General features: G+C 37.6%; 1 protein-coding gene across 1 annotated transcript; it reads right to left on the bottom strand.

The window, feature by feature from the left end:
- Positions 1–911: 911 nt before the first annotated feature.
- LOC120620562 (olfactory receptor 2T27) lies at positions 912–5,024 on the bottom strand. Its single transcript, XM_039885619.1, has 2 exons — positions 4,989–5,024; positions 912–1,945 (listed from the first exon to the last, which is right to left on the bottom strand). The coding sequence occupies exon 2, from the start codon at positions 1,939–1,941 to the stop codon at positions 988–990; it is 954 nt and encodes a 317-aa protein (XP_039741553.1). The 5' UTR covers positions 1,942–1,945; positions 4,989–5,024; the 3' UTR covers positions 912–987.
- Between the last annotated feature and the right edge of the window lie 8,227 nt (positions 5,025–13,251).

Below are 13,251 nucleotides of genomic sequence, written 5' to 3'. Positions count from 1 at the left end.
TTCTCTACTTTAAAAGAATACTAGTTAATATGCAATTATTAAAATGATTAAATAAATTAAAGTAAGTTAGAATATTATAAAAATAGAAAAAAGTACCATATATTAATTTCCAAAAGAATAAATCAATCCTTAACTCTTAGAAAAGTCTCATTTTTTTTTGCATAGGAATCATTAAAAATTAAATTTATTAGGCCATTAGACAATTTAAATACAGTGAAAAAGATGTGATTGAAATAGGTTTCTCCCATTAAATGACATCATTAAGGGGCTGGGCAATGAGGTTTAGAAAAACGTAGGAGCCATCCATGTTTACCAATGCCTTAAAATATTTTTTTTAAATATTGAATTCAATGTTTGTGGATGACTTTAACAAAACTATATGGAGAAAAAATAAAGGTGCTGGTTTCCCCCAAAGTTTGATGAGTACTATTGTGTCTACAAGCCATGTTGATGGAATTCAGTAGAGAAAATTAATTATATGGAGTCAAACCAATTATGTTTCAACAAATGATGCTGACATTGGCTTGATCTAATTAAATGTGGAAGATCAAAAGCATCACTTGTTGAAAAATCAATTAGATATTGAAATAACATTTGAAATCCAATCAAATATTATCAAAAGTAGATTTCTTTGCAGAGGTCAATTTATGGAGTCTAAAGAGAGAAAGTGGTAAAAAGCCTGAAGGTGAGTGGCTCCTTTACCATGATTGGCCACAGTGGGAAACAGCCACCTGCATGGCCTTGGGTGGGAAGCAGTGGCTCCTGAGACCACAACTTTACCCTCACTCCATCCCAAACCATCCATGCTGAACCCTCAGACCTTTCACAACACGAGCAAATCATCAAAATCCCTTAATCACCTTTCCAAATGCCAAGAATAGCCCATGGTTCTGACATGTGTGACTTGTTAAGTTTCCAGGCAGAGAATATTTAAATCCAAAGTTCTTCATCCTTTTCTTTAGGCCTCTAGACTCAAATACAGTTTCTTTAGAAGGCGATCACCCTTCCTGAGGAAAAGCACTTCCCCAGAGCCTTATGTAGGGCCCCTGTGACTTCCTTGTTCCTGAGGCTATAGATGAGAGGGTTGAGCAAGGGGGTGAGGATTGTGTAGAAGGCAGACACAGCCTTGTCCTGCTCCGGTGTGTGGTAGGAGTGAGGCAGCACATATGTGTACATGGCAGCCCCATAGAAGAGGCTGACAACTATCATGTGCGAGGAACAAGTGGCCACTGCCTTTCGCCGCCCCTCTGCCTCACTCATCCTGTAAACAGTGATGAGAATCCTTGTGTAAGAGGCTGAGATGACAGAGAACGGGATGAGGAGCATCATGATGCAGCAGACGTACATGGCTGTCTCATAGGCTGACGTGTCTATACAGGAGAGCTTCAGAAGGGCAGGGACCTCACAGAAGAAGTGGTTGATTTCTCGAGAGGCACAGAAAGGGAACTGCATGGTGACTGGGGTGAGCAGGAAGCCATCTATAGACCCTCCCAGCCAGGCTGCCACCACAATCAACAAGCAGACTCTTCGGCTCATAAGGACAGGATAGCGCAGAGGGTTGCAGATGGCAACGTATCGGTCATAGGACATGAGTCCTAGGAGGAAGAACTCAGCTCCTGCCAAGGTCAAGTAGAGGAAATGTTGGGCAGTGCATCCTGCAAATGAAATAGCCCTCTGGCCCACCATTTGGTCAACCAGCATCTTGGGCACAATAGTAGAAATGTACAGGATGTCCATGAGGGAGAGCTGGCTGAGCAGGAAGTACATGGGGGTGTGTAGGCGCACGTCCACCTGGATCAGGGCAATCATGATTGCGTTGCTGGCTATGGAGATGACAAAGATCAGGAAGATGAGGGCAAAAAGAAGCCAGGGGAAGTGGGTGCTGCTGAACAGGCCCAGGAGCACAAAGTCGGCATACATGGAATAATTGCCCCACTCCATAGCTCTGTAGGTTACAGAAGAGAAGGATGTGACGGCTGAAGCTGGGTACAAAAGATAAGTATTTGGTTTGCTTAAAACATTGTGATGTGGCATGGACAAATCGGACAGAATAATCACATCTTGTTGTGTAATTTGCTCCTTTTTCTAACACTTCTCGCGGCTGATTCCAGTTCCTGGGTTGTTTCGAGAAATTAGTCTTTACCTTTGGGTCTTAGGTAAGACCCAACCACATTCGAAGATAATATGCTTGATTTGATGAGTATTACTTTTTAACTTAAAGTTCATGAGGAAACAATTTTATGTCCTTTGGCTCAAAAATGTTTATTGATTGATTGATTGATTGATTGCTCAAGCACAATCTCTGCTCACTGTCTCCCTTTAAATCCGGAGGAGGGCAGGCGGCTAGCGGGGACAAACTCCAGGACTGCTGGCGGTCCACGGGGAAAGCGAGAGCCCAGGACGGGCAGGCGGCCAGGAAACCAGCTGCGGGCGCGGGCGCCCGCAGAGCTGACCACGAACGCCCCGGGCTGAGACACACCAACGAGGCCCCGGGGTCCAGGACTCTTCACAGCGGGGGAGGAACCCCCCAGCAGCTCCCTAATTCTTAAGATTTCAAAAGCATTGCCTCCCGCTCTGTCAGTGTTTACTTGTGGCTGGCGTTTCAAAATTACAAAGCACTATAGAAACATTAAAGAATATTTAGAAAATAAGAAAGCAGAAAAACAAATCACAATACTTCATGCCCTGATATAATTATGATTTGAATGTCTGTATATAATTTTTTATCTTAGTATATTCTCAGCTTTCTAAAACATATTATAGTATTAAATACTATTAAGTATTTAAATGGTATCAAATGTTAAATAAATACTGTTAAGTATACAGATGTGCAGTCTTTTCACAGAATATCATTAACGTTGAATCATGTAACCTACTCTTACTTCTTAACTGGCTGGCATTCATGCCACTTCTAGATTTGTTTACAACGTCCAATACCGTGGGGTTAATTTTGTGGGACACGTCGTGGAGGACCGGCGATCAGGCTTTTGAAATTACACCAAGTTGATGACTAGTGAAGCTGAGAACATCCTACACCCTATGGCCGGGTGCTCCCTGCAGCACTGAATACTAGTATTCGAACTTGCTTTAATGTGACTTTCTCTGATTACTAAGAAATTTGAGCGTTTTTATGTGCATATTTTGCCTTTCTACTTATTTTGTCATTCCATTGTTTGCAACACTTGCCCTTTGCTACATTTGGAATTTCTCTAAAATTAGCATTTCTCTTTATAGGAAAAAAGGCATTGCTCTGTGCGTATATTAATTGCAACTATCTTACCCAAACTGTTACTTACAATTGTTACTTTATTTGATTTTTAGACCAAAATGTTTTAAATATTTGGTTAAGATATTTATTTTTTCTCTGATATCTAAATTTGGTTTGGGTAGTTATTTCTCATACAGTTTGGTAATTAATATATAATCGTATTTTAATTCAGTTACCAAGAATTTTTAAATATGTACTATTTTAAAAATATTTAATCTATTTTGCTCTTTGTTGAAAATTTTAGGACTATGGTTTATTTATGAGGTCAAACATATTGCATAAATTTGTCCAATCAAGTCATGCCAATGAGTCCTAATTTCTACTTATTTAAATAAGCAAGAGAGCTCGAATGCAAATGGAGAATAGGAAGGACCTCCCTGAGGTCCACCACTTCTCTATGCTGATATGAGAAATGTGTCATCCGAGATTAGATCAATTTTCACCCACATTGCATGGGTAAATGCTGGCAGGAAGTATGGATACTAAAAAACAAATGGGTCTTGGGTTACTCTTAAAAAAAAATTGTGACAGCGGTGACACTTAAATTTTGGAATCTAACCCTGTGCTTTCCACTTTTTTTCCCTCCAGTAATAGCTGACCCAGCAGCAGGTAGCTAGTTTCTTTTTCCTTTTCCTTTTTTACATTGTCATTTTCTGTCAAACTCTGCTCTGTGTCAAAGATTGGCACAATTCTAAGTGACTATCTACTTCAGGTATTGTGGGAGAGTGCCAAAAGGCTAAACCAGGATACGATGACGACTGACATAAATGGGGACTGACCTGTGCAAACTGAGGTAAAATATGTCACTCACTTTAAGCCATTTAAGCCTATGTATAATCTAATTTATTATGTTTTCTTTCGGCAGTGTTTTCACATGAAGCCTCACCTCTAATTGCGGAATAAAACAACTTTTTCTAATGCAATATCATTTTGACAAATCTTTAGAAAGGTAGAGAAATTTTAACAAGAGCAAAGGACCGCCCTCCTTTTATTCTGACAGCAGACTAAAACCTGATCACCTTTTCAGCTAAATATCAAGAAAAATTGAACCAAGATTCCCCATCTGTTCTCACCTTTGAAACCTATTTTCCTTGGCATTTGGTATGTAATGGTGTGAACATTAAATAATATTTGGGATCAGAAATCTGTTTTCACATCCTATCTTTGTCATTTATGAGCTAGATATCTGGCAAGCCGCTCATATTTTCTCTCCTATCTGCCTCTAATAGCTTCTGAGTATAAAATAAGAAAGTGTGGTAAGATACTTTCTTAGAGCAGAATATGTAGGATTTTCCTAACTAAATTATTTTTAAAGAAGTTCATGAATTACCTGAGAAGATGGATTTGTACAAACAAATTAGATAAACTCTTGTCTCTATAAATACTTCAAAATTTTATAAATAAACTTTTTCAATGAGAGCTTTATTGAAGCTTTACATTGAAATAAATCTCTGTAGAATTTTTCTGAGTAGAGAGATCACCTACATTAGAGAACTGAGTCTATTATACCAGCTGTGAGGAAAAAAATGGGATAAAAAAATGTAAAATTTACATGAGTAGCACTGATTACTGAATACCTGCAGTTAGAATACTGAGGCATGTCAACCTCAAGATTCCGTAATATTCCCTAGTTTGAGGCAGCTTCCCAACAAATAAGTCCAGAATCTGACATTCGAAACACCCTATGACCGAATGACAAAAATTCCTCAGAATTACTTACCTCACACAGTAGCCTCCCCAAGTTCAGTGGTCTGAACTGAAGATCAAGTACCCACTGTCCAAAGACAAATCTCCCAGAACTAAGGTCATAAATGGAACTGCTCAGTGTTTTCTAAGTGGGTAACTAAGAGGCAGGAATCAGACCCTGTAGATCAAGAGCAGGTATTCTGGAGGGAAGAAAAGCAAAGAGAAAGGAGGAGTGAAGGCAGGGAGTGGCCACAGATTCAGAGAGTGAACTGGTGCAGTGGTTTGAACACAGAATTGCATCTTGTTTGTGTAAGGGTCAGTCCCTAACCTATGTGAGATGCTTTAAAATAGGCAAGAATAGGCAATTCGATTGAGAATTATAGATAAACAAGCCTGAGCCCGTAAGTGTCTCATAAGACAATACAAGGGAGCTGGCACCAGCTACATTATGTAGACTGCTGAAAACGAAGAGGTCGAGCAAGTTAATAAGAAAGAGTAAATCATCAGGGTAGACCAGTACACCACTGGGTGAATCACTGACATAAAAATATTAGTCCCTGGGGCATTTTGTCCCTAGCCTACAATTACACAGTTTAAATGAGTATGATAAGCTTTTTCATCTTCCTTTTTTTCATTCATAAAAATGTAACATTTCAGTTTACAAAAGATTACGATAGTTAAACTGTCCCCAAATAAATCGGGCAGTAGACTTGGCACAAAAATTAAATTAAGTACTTTTATTCATTTTACTTTTTTCATGTCATTATTTTGGAAAATTCTTTCCTTTTATACATTTCAAATACTTATGCATTCCCGTCTTCAAGGGTTAAAGGAAAATCCAAACCTCTAAGAAAGCCTTGTCTTGCTAAGGATACTAGGTGGAGGCCCATCTTTGGTATTCACTTGGTATGTACCATCTCATCTTTCTGATAACTTGTAATGAGTTATAAGAAAATGTTTAGCATTGCAAAGAATTCAAAATATACACTGAAGCAACTAAAGGCAATAAGAAAATAAAATCTTTGAATTACCTAAGGAGCAATAAGATCCCTTTTCTCTTGTCTCAATACTCTCACAGGCCCCAAGATCTCATTTTGAGAGACAGACCCTAGGCCAGGGGCTTCGCTGTGCTGCTGTCTTTTGCCGTACCATTCATTGCTGGGCTCTTTATCATGCAACTCACTCTTATAGCTCCCTGCTCTGCATGTAACTGAGGGCCGGATTTCGGGTTTTCTGAAATACAGGGAGATCTCCTTAAGAAAAAGTCTACAGAATCACAATTATATAGTTAGGTACAAGCAAATATTCTCTTTGGATGAAAAGAGAAATGCCTTCAAGTTAGAAATCGAAAAAGCTGACAAACACCCAAAAGAAATCCAGAAAAACACTAACATCATCCTGCTATCATTTGACTGCTTGACATATTACTTTGACCATTTATTCAACAATTCTGAGCTGCACAGTCTATGATTGCACTTTATAAGACACCATCATTTTCTTATTTTATTCTGTGTGTGTGTGTGTGTGGGCTTCTCATTCTAATTCCTTTATATGTAAGGTTACATTATTTGAGATTTTTCTTGTTTCTTGAGGTAGGCTTATATTGCTGTAAGCTTCCCCTTCAAGAGGATTTTACTGTGTCCCATGATTTGGTAACATTGTTTTCATTTTCATTTGTCTCAAAGTATTTTTTGATTTCCTCTACGATTTCTTCACTGACCCACTGGTTGTTTTGTAGCATGTTATTTAACCTCCACATGTGTTTTTGTCAGTTTTCTTCTTATAATTGATTTCTAGTTTTATGTCATTGTGGTCAGAAAAATGCTTGATATTATTTTAATCTTTTAAAATTTATGAGAGTTGTTCTGTGGTGTACCCTGAGAGTGTCCATGTGCTCTTGAGAAGAATGCATATTCTACTGTTTTGGATAGAATATTCTGTACATATCTATTATGTCCATTGATCTAATAGGTCACTTAAGGCCAATGTTTCCTCATTGATTTTGTCTGAATGATCTATCCATTGATATAAGTGGGATATTTAAGTCTCCTAGTATTCTTGTATTACTGTCAGTCTCTCCACTTATGTCTATAAATATTTTCTGAGGTGCTCCTATGTTTGGCGCATAGATATTTACAAGTGTTATGTCTTCTTGTTGGCCTGATCCCTTTGTCATTATGTCATACCCTTGTCTCTTGTTAAGAGTCTTTGATTTAAATCCTATTTTGTCTGAGTATTGCTACTCCAGGTTTCTTTTCATTCTTGTTTACATAGAATATCTTTTTCCATCCCTTTACGCTCTGTCTGTGTGTGTCTTTAGGTCTGAAGTGAGTCTCTTATAGGAAGCATATGTAAGGGTCTTGATTTTTTTTATCCATTCAGCCACCCTATGTCTTTTGAATGAAGTGCTAAGTCCATTTATGTGTAAAGTAATTATTGATACATATGTACTTATTGTTGTTTTATTTTTATACTGTCTTTATAAGTGGTTGGTTTACTACCTTTGCTATATGTTTGCCTTCACTAGTGAGATTTTTTTTCTTTCACATTATTTTCTTATTCCTAGTTTTGGCTTCTTTTTCATTTAAAGAATCCCCTTTAAAGTTTCTTGTATGCTCGTATAGTGATGATGAACTCTTTTAGCTTTTTCTTGTCTGGGAAACTTTTTACCTCCTTAGATTCTGAATGATTACCTTGCTGGTAGAGTAATCTTGGTTGTAAGTCCTTGTTTTACATCACTTTGAATATTTCATGACAATCCCATCTGGCTTGCAAAGTTTCTGTTGAGAAATCAGCTGACAATCTTATGGGAGCTCCCTTATAGTTTTTTTCCTTGCTGCTTTTAAGATTCTCTCTTTGTCTCTAACCTTTGGCATTTTAATTATGATGTTTCTTGGTGTGGGCTTCTTTTTTGGGTTTATTTTGTTTGGTATTCTCTATGCTTCCTGGACTTGTATGTTTATTTCCTTCACAGGTTAGGGAACTTTTCAGTCATTATTTCTTCAGATGGTTTTCTGTCTCTTTCTTTATCTCTTCTCCTTACAAGACCCCCATGATGTGAATGTTACTATGCTTGATGTTGTCCCAGAGGTCCCTGATTCTATTATCATTCTTTTTATTTATTTATTTTTTCATTTTGCTGTTCCAATTGGGTGATTTCCACTCTCCTGTCTTCGTGATCACCAATTCATTCTTCTGTAGCATCTGATCTGTTATTTATTCCCTCTAGTGTATTTTTTTTTTTTTTAATTTCAGTTGTTATAGTCTTTAGTTCTGATTAGTTCTTCTTTATATAATACATCTCTGTTGAGGTCCTCACTGATTTTATCCACTGTTCTGAAGAGTTTAATGAGTATCTTTTTGACTATTACTTTGAACTCTTTCTAGTAGACAGCTTACCTTCAATTCATTTAGTTCTTTTGCGCTGATGGGAGCAGGAATATATTCTTTTGCTTCTTCATTTTCCTGTTTGTTTCTTTGTATTAGGTATATCACCTACATCTCTTAGTCTTGAAAAATGTGACCTATGTGGAAGGTGACCCATGGTGCCCTGTGGTGCAGTACCCCCTGGTCACCAGAACTAGATGCTCCAAAAGTGTCCGCAGTATGAACTAGAGTGGTCTCCTCTTGTGGTTGGGCCACAACTGCTATGGATGCACTGGCAGGTGAGTCTGCTTCCTGATCCAGCTGGCTGTAAAGCCTGGCCACACTCTTGCAGGTGTGTAGGGCAGCACCCCTGGTGTAGCTGGCTGGCGGGTTTGACTGCAACTTGGTGCACTGGTGGCAGGACTGTGAGGCCCAGCCTCAACTGTTGCTGACACACTGCTGTGCGCTGGTGCCGATTGCGGCTGCCCAGCTTTGGTGAGGCAGAAGCTGCTTTGGAGGAATGGCAGCCGGGGTGTGTTTTCAGAGAAATGCCTCCATGTCACTGTGGTTCTCTTTATACCTTTAGTTGTAGAAAATCTATTTCACTGGTCTTCAGGTCATTCTCAGAGATGGCTCTTCTGTACATAGTTGTGGTTTTGATGTCAGAGAGAGGACATGAGCTCAGGCTCTCCCCTCTGCCCACCTTGAACCTGAAATGAGGAACCTTTCTCTTGATGCTAGTTTAGCTTGACCATGTGCCATTAAGGTTCTAGGCACTAAGGACAACAACAGTGAATCGAAGTTTCTGCTCTCATGGAATTTATGTCTGTGAAATGTTTCTTGCTGTTGGTGCACAGTCCCTGCAACAAATGTGTCTCCAGATTGCCATGGCAATCAACAATGACATTTTCTATAGAGAAAAAAAAGATAATTCAACTCTTCTACTATGGTTCACTGTAGATATTTTTAAAATTACGATACTTTAGAAAAGTTTCTTTCTGTGTCTCCGTTTTTAAGATTGGGCTTCAATTTGAGATAACTGCTATTAATGACTTTCACATATGACCTGCCTTAGACTGAGCTTCTGGGAACATCAATCTTAGAAAATATATACTGAATTGCAAATATTTTCTTGAAGAATGTGATCCAAGGAGCCAAAGAGAAGGATAGAGAGGAGTAGGGGGGGTTAATGCAGGAAAATAGAGAAAGCCAGTGCCATGATGAATATTATGGTAGCAGAGGCTGTCTGGAAGCTCTCTGCAGAGAACCCTGGAGAAGCAAAGTCAAATGCATCTTAGCACTGGCCTTCACAAAGAAGAAGAGGGCAGCAGCCATTTACCAGCACAGCTTCTTTATGATGTTCACTTTCAGACTGTGCCCTCCAAAAACTCAGAATATCTTCCCTGGTGGCCCCTTAGTGGTAAAGGTCAGTAAGAGATCCCTGGCAAAGATGAGGCCACATCCAGCTCACCAGCACCAAGCTGGCTGGCTCAGAACAAAACTGCAGATGAAGCAGTGAAGGAAGGAGAAACAGGTGAGGTCATGAACATTCCAGTGGTGCCTGAGATGTGTTCTCTGTGTGTGTGTGTGTGTGTGTGTGTGTGTGTGTGTGTGTGTGTGTTCACTGCAAGAGTTTAGGGCATTTCAACTTTTATGGTGCAATGACCCTTCTTAAATCTTTTTGGAGTTGAAAACATAATGAGTTTTATATTATCTACCTACACATCAATATTTTGTGTCAAACCAGATATATATACACACAATATATTTTTGAGAAATAAGTGTATATATTTACTAATAAATTATAAATTCATATCAGTATATGACATGAATCATTCAACACTGTAAATCACTTCTCTACTTTAACTGAATTTTTAAATTTCAAGAAAATTTATTATTTTTACTAAAATATTTCTCTTCCACTTATGACATAATGTAAATATATTTTATATCTTATTATTCTGTCCTCAATTGCTGAATACTTTACATGGATATTTAATAACTCACATATATTACTTATATTTAATAATCTACATGTTCATATCTAAATTTCCTCTCTGTTATAAAATAAATAATTTCAATATTTTATTGTGATAAACTATACAAAACATAACATTTATTATTTTAATCATTTTTAAGTATACAACTCAGAGGCATTAAGTGCTTTCACAATGTTGTGTAACCGTTACTACTTTCCATCTCCAGAAATTTTCATTATTCCAAATAAAACTGTGTGCCCACTAAACAATAATTCATCATTCCCTGTCCTCAGTTCCTGGTAACCTTTATTTTACTTTCTTTCTTTATGAATTGCTTTTCCTAGGTACCTCATATAAATAGAATTATGTAATATTTGTTCTTATGCTAATTTTACTTAGCATAATATTTATGGTTCATCCATGTTGTGGCACATATCAGAAATGCATTTTTTAAGACTAAATATAATCATATTGTTTGTATATATCACATTTTGTTTATCCGTTCAACTGTTGATGGGTATTCATGTCGTTACCACCTTTGGCTATTATAAATAATGCTACTATGAACACTGGTGTAAAAATATCTGAGTTTCTGATTTTATTTTTATAAATACCCAGAAGTAGAATTGCCGGATCATAGAGAAATTCTATGTTAAACTTTTTGAGGAACTCAACATTATTTTCCACAGTGGCTGCACCATTTTACATTCCTACCAACAGTACACAGTGTTCCAATGTCTCTACATCCTACTGACACTTGCTATTTTCTGGGTTTTTTTATTTGCTTGTTTGTTTTTACATCTTAGTAATCCCAATGAGTACAAAGTGGTATCTCATGATTTTTATTTCCATTTTCCTAAAGGCTAGTAATGAACAACTTTTTATGTGCTTGTTGGCTTCTTATATATATTCTTTGGGGAAACAGGTAGTATTGTATGTCAAACAGATTGGGTAGTATTATATGCGAAACAGATTGGATAGTATTATATGTCAAACAGATTTGTAAATATTAAAAATTTAGTCAATACCAAATTTTGGTCAAAAGCAGAACTGTACTGCTAGAGAAACTAAATTAGTATGGCCGTTTTGAAATATAGATCACAATAGATGTTGAGGCATACACACTTTACAGGCCATTAGGGTTACTCTTAAGTATATACTCTATATTATTTGTATTTATGTTTGAGGCCACAGGTACAAAAAATGTAAATTGTAAGATTGTTCACAATAATCAAAAACTGAAAACAAAACAAAACAAAACAAACATAGAACAAACAAAACATAACAACTATAGAATTAATATATATCAACTGGGGCATATTCATTCAATGAAATACCATACACTAAGGAAAAGTGAGCATATTCCATACATGCCAAAAGTTATGAATTTCACAAATGTAGTACTTAATAAAAGAAAAAAAAATCAAAACAATAAGTTGAGCATAACACCATTTTAAAAGTTCAAAAATAGGCGAAATTGAACTAGTGTTGTTTATGGATGTATACATAAGCAATGAAACTAAGAACACTTTTTAAAAGAGAGAAACTAGTTGGGCACTAGCTATCCTGATGATATTTGTTCTACTCAGGCCAAACATGATAGTAGTTTGTGTGTCTTGCAGGGAGGAAAAATTTTCCTCTACTTTTCTTTAGGTTTCTGGCATGGCCTAATAATTAAACTGATAGAAGACAGGTTAACAGGAGAAAGCATACAAAGTTATTGCATTTTGGCAAATACATGAGAACCTTCCCAAGAAAATGAAGACCTAAAGAAGCGATGAGAGCAGGAAGCTTTTATACTTTTTAGGCACAAAAAAAAAAAAAAGTAAAGAATCGATAAGACAGAGGGGTTTGTGCTAGGGGTAATAAATGGTGAAGAATTAACAATGCTTGTTTCCTTAGCCTTCTCGGTCCTAAATCTGCTGTCTCTGGTGAGATTGTCTGCTTCCACACAATAGGAGTGGGGAGCCCTTCACACAGAGATTTGTCTCCTGCCTCCAGGAAAGAAGGGCAAGGGCAGAGGTCAGAGTGACCTTCTTGTTTCTGCTGTTTTCTCAAACTCCTCAGCTTAAGGTGTTGACTATGCTAAGGTGCCATGTTTTGGAGTAATGCATCCTGAACCCCACCAGTACTGACATAGGTCAGCCGCCCATTGCAGTCTTCTGTACTGATGCTAACCTTGGGAGGCTGGAAATACAGAAACGCTAAGCAAATAGCACTGTGATGGACTGCACAGACCGTGTGAGCATTGCTGTGGGTTCCTGTGAATGAGACAGAGGAAATGGAAGAGAAACATGTCACAGCTTTGTCATATTTTCCATAGGTGGGGTCAAATTTTGTTCACATCCATTTACTTTGGTCAATCACCACAGACAAATTTAGTTTAAGCTGTTAAATCAAATGATTGATTATGTCATACAAAAATTTGGCTCCAATAGACTTTCTGCACAACCATAGCAATCCATCTGTTAGGAATTATTGAAAAGATCAAGAATGTCACTGCAGAAAGTGCAAGATTACTCAGCAGAAACAGTGAAAATGAGGCAACATATTGAAGATACACTTTTTTCTTCCTTTTCACTTTATTGCATTCATCCATACTCTTCATGAGGACATGTTTCTGCTACCTAAAATTATAGCTCTAATGGGCTCTGTATAGCAACTCCTTTACCCTACTCACAGGCTTCATTGTAAAAACACCTTCTCCTTCTCTCCCGCATCACTGATTTATCCTTTAACATAAGACTATGTTAAATAAACGTTAGTTGGGAGCAAGATGGTCAAGTGGGAGAGCATTGTGCTCACCTTCCCTTATTACTACATGAAAACTACAGCTGAATTACAGAACCATCAACCTGGAGAACCACCTGAGATCTAGCTGAACAGAAGTCCTTATAACTAAGGATATAAAGAAGTGGCCAGTTGGAGACAGATAGAACGGGTGGAAACAGG

The sequence above is a fragment of the Pteropus medius genome, unplaced genomic scaffold, assembly GCF_902729225.1.
Source record: "Pteropus medius unplaced genomic scaffold, Ma_sr-lr_union100, whole genome shotgun sequence".
Taxonomy (NCBI): domain Eukaryota; kingdom Metazoa; phylum Chordata; class Mammalia; order Chiroptera; family Pteropodidae; genus Pteropus; species Pteropus medius.
Note: the sequence above shows the minus strand (reverse complement) of the source record. Positions and strands in the feature narration are given on the sequence as shown.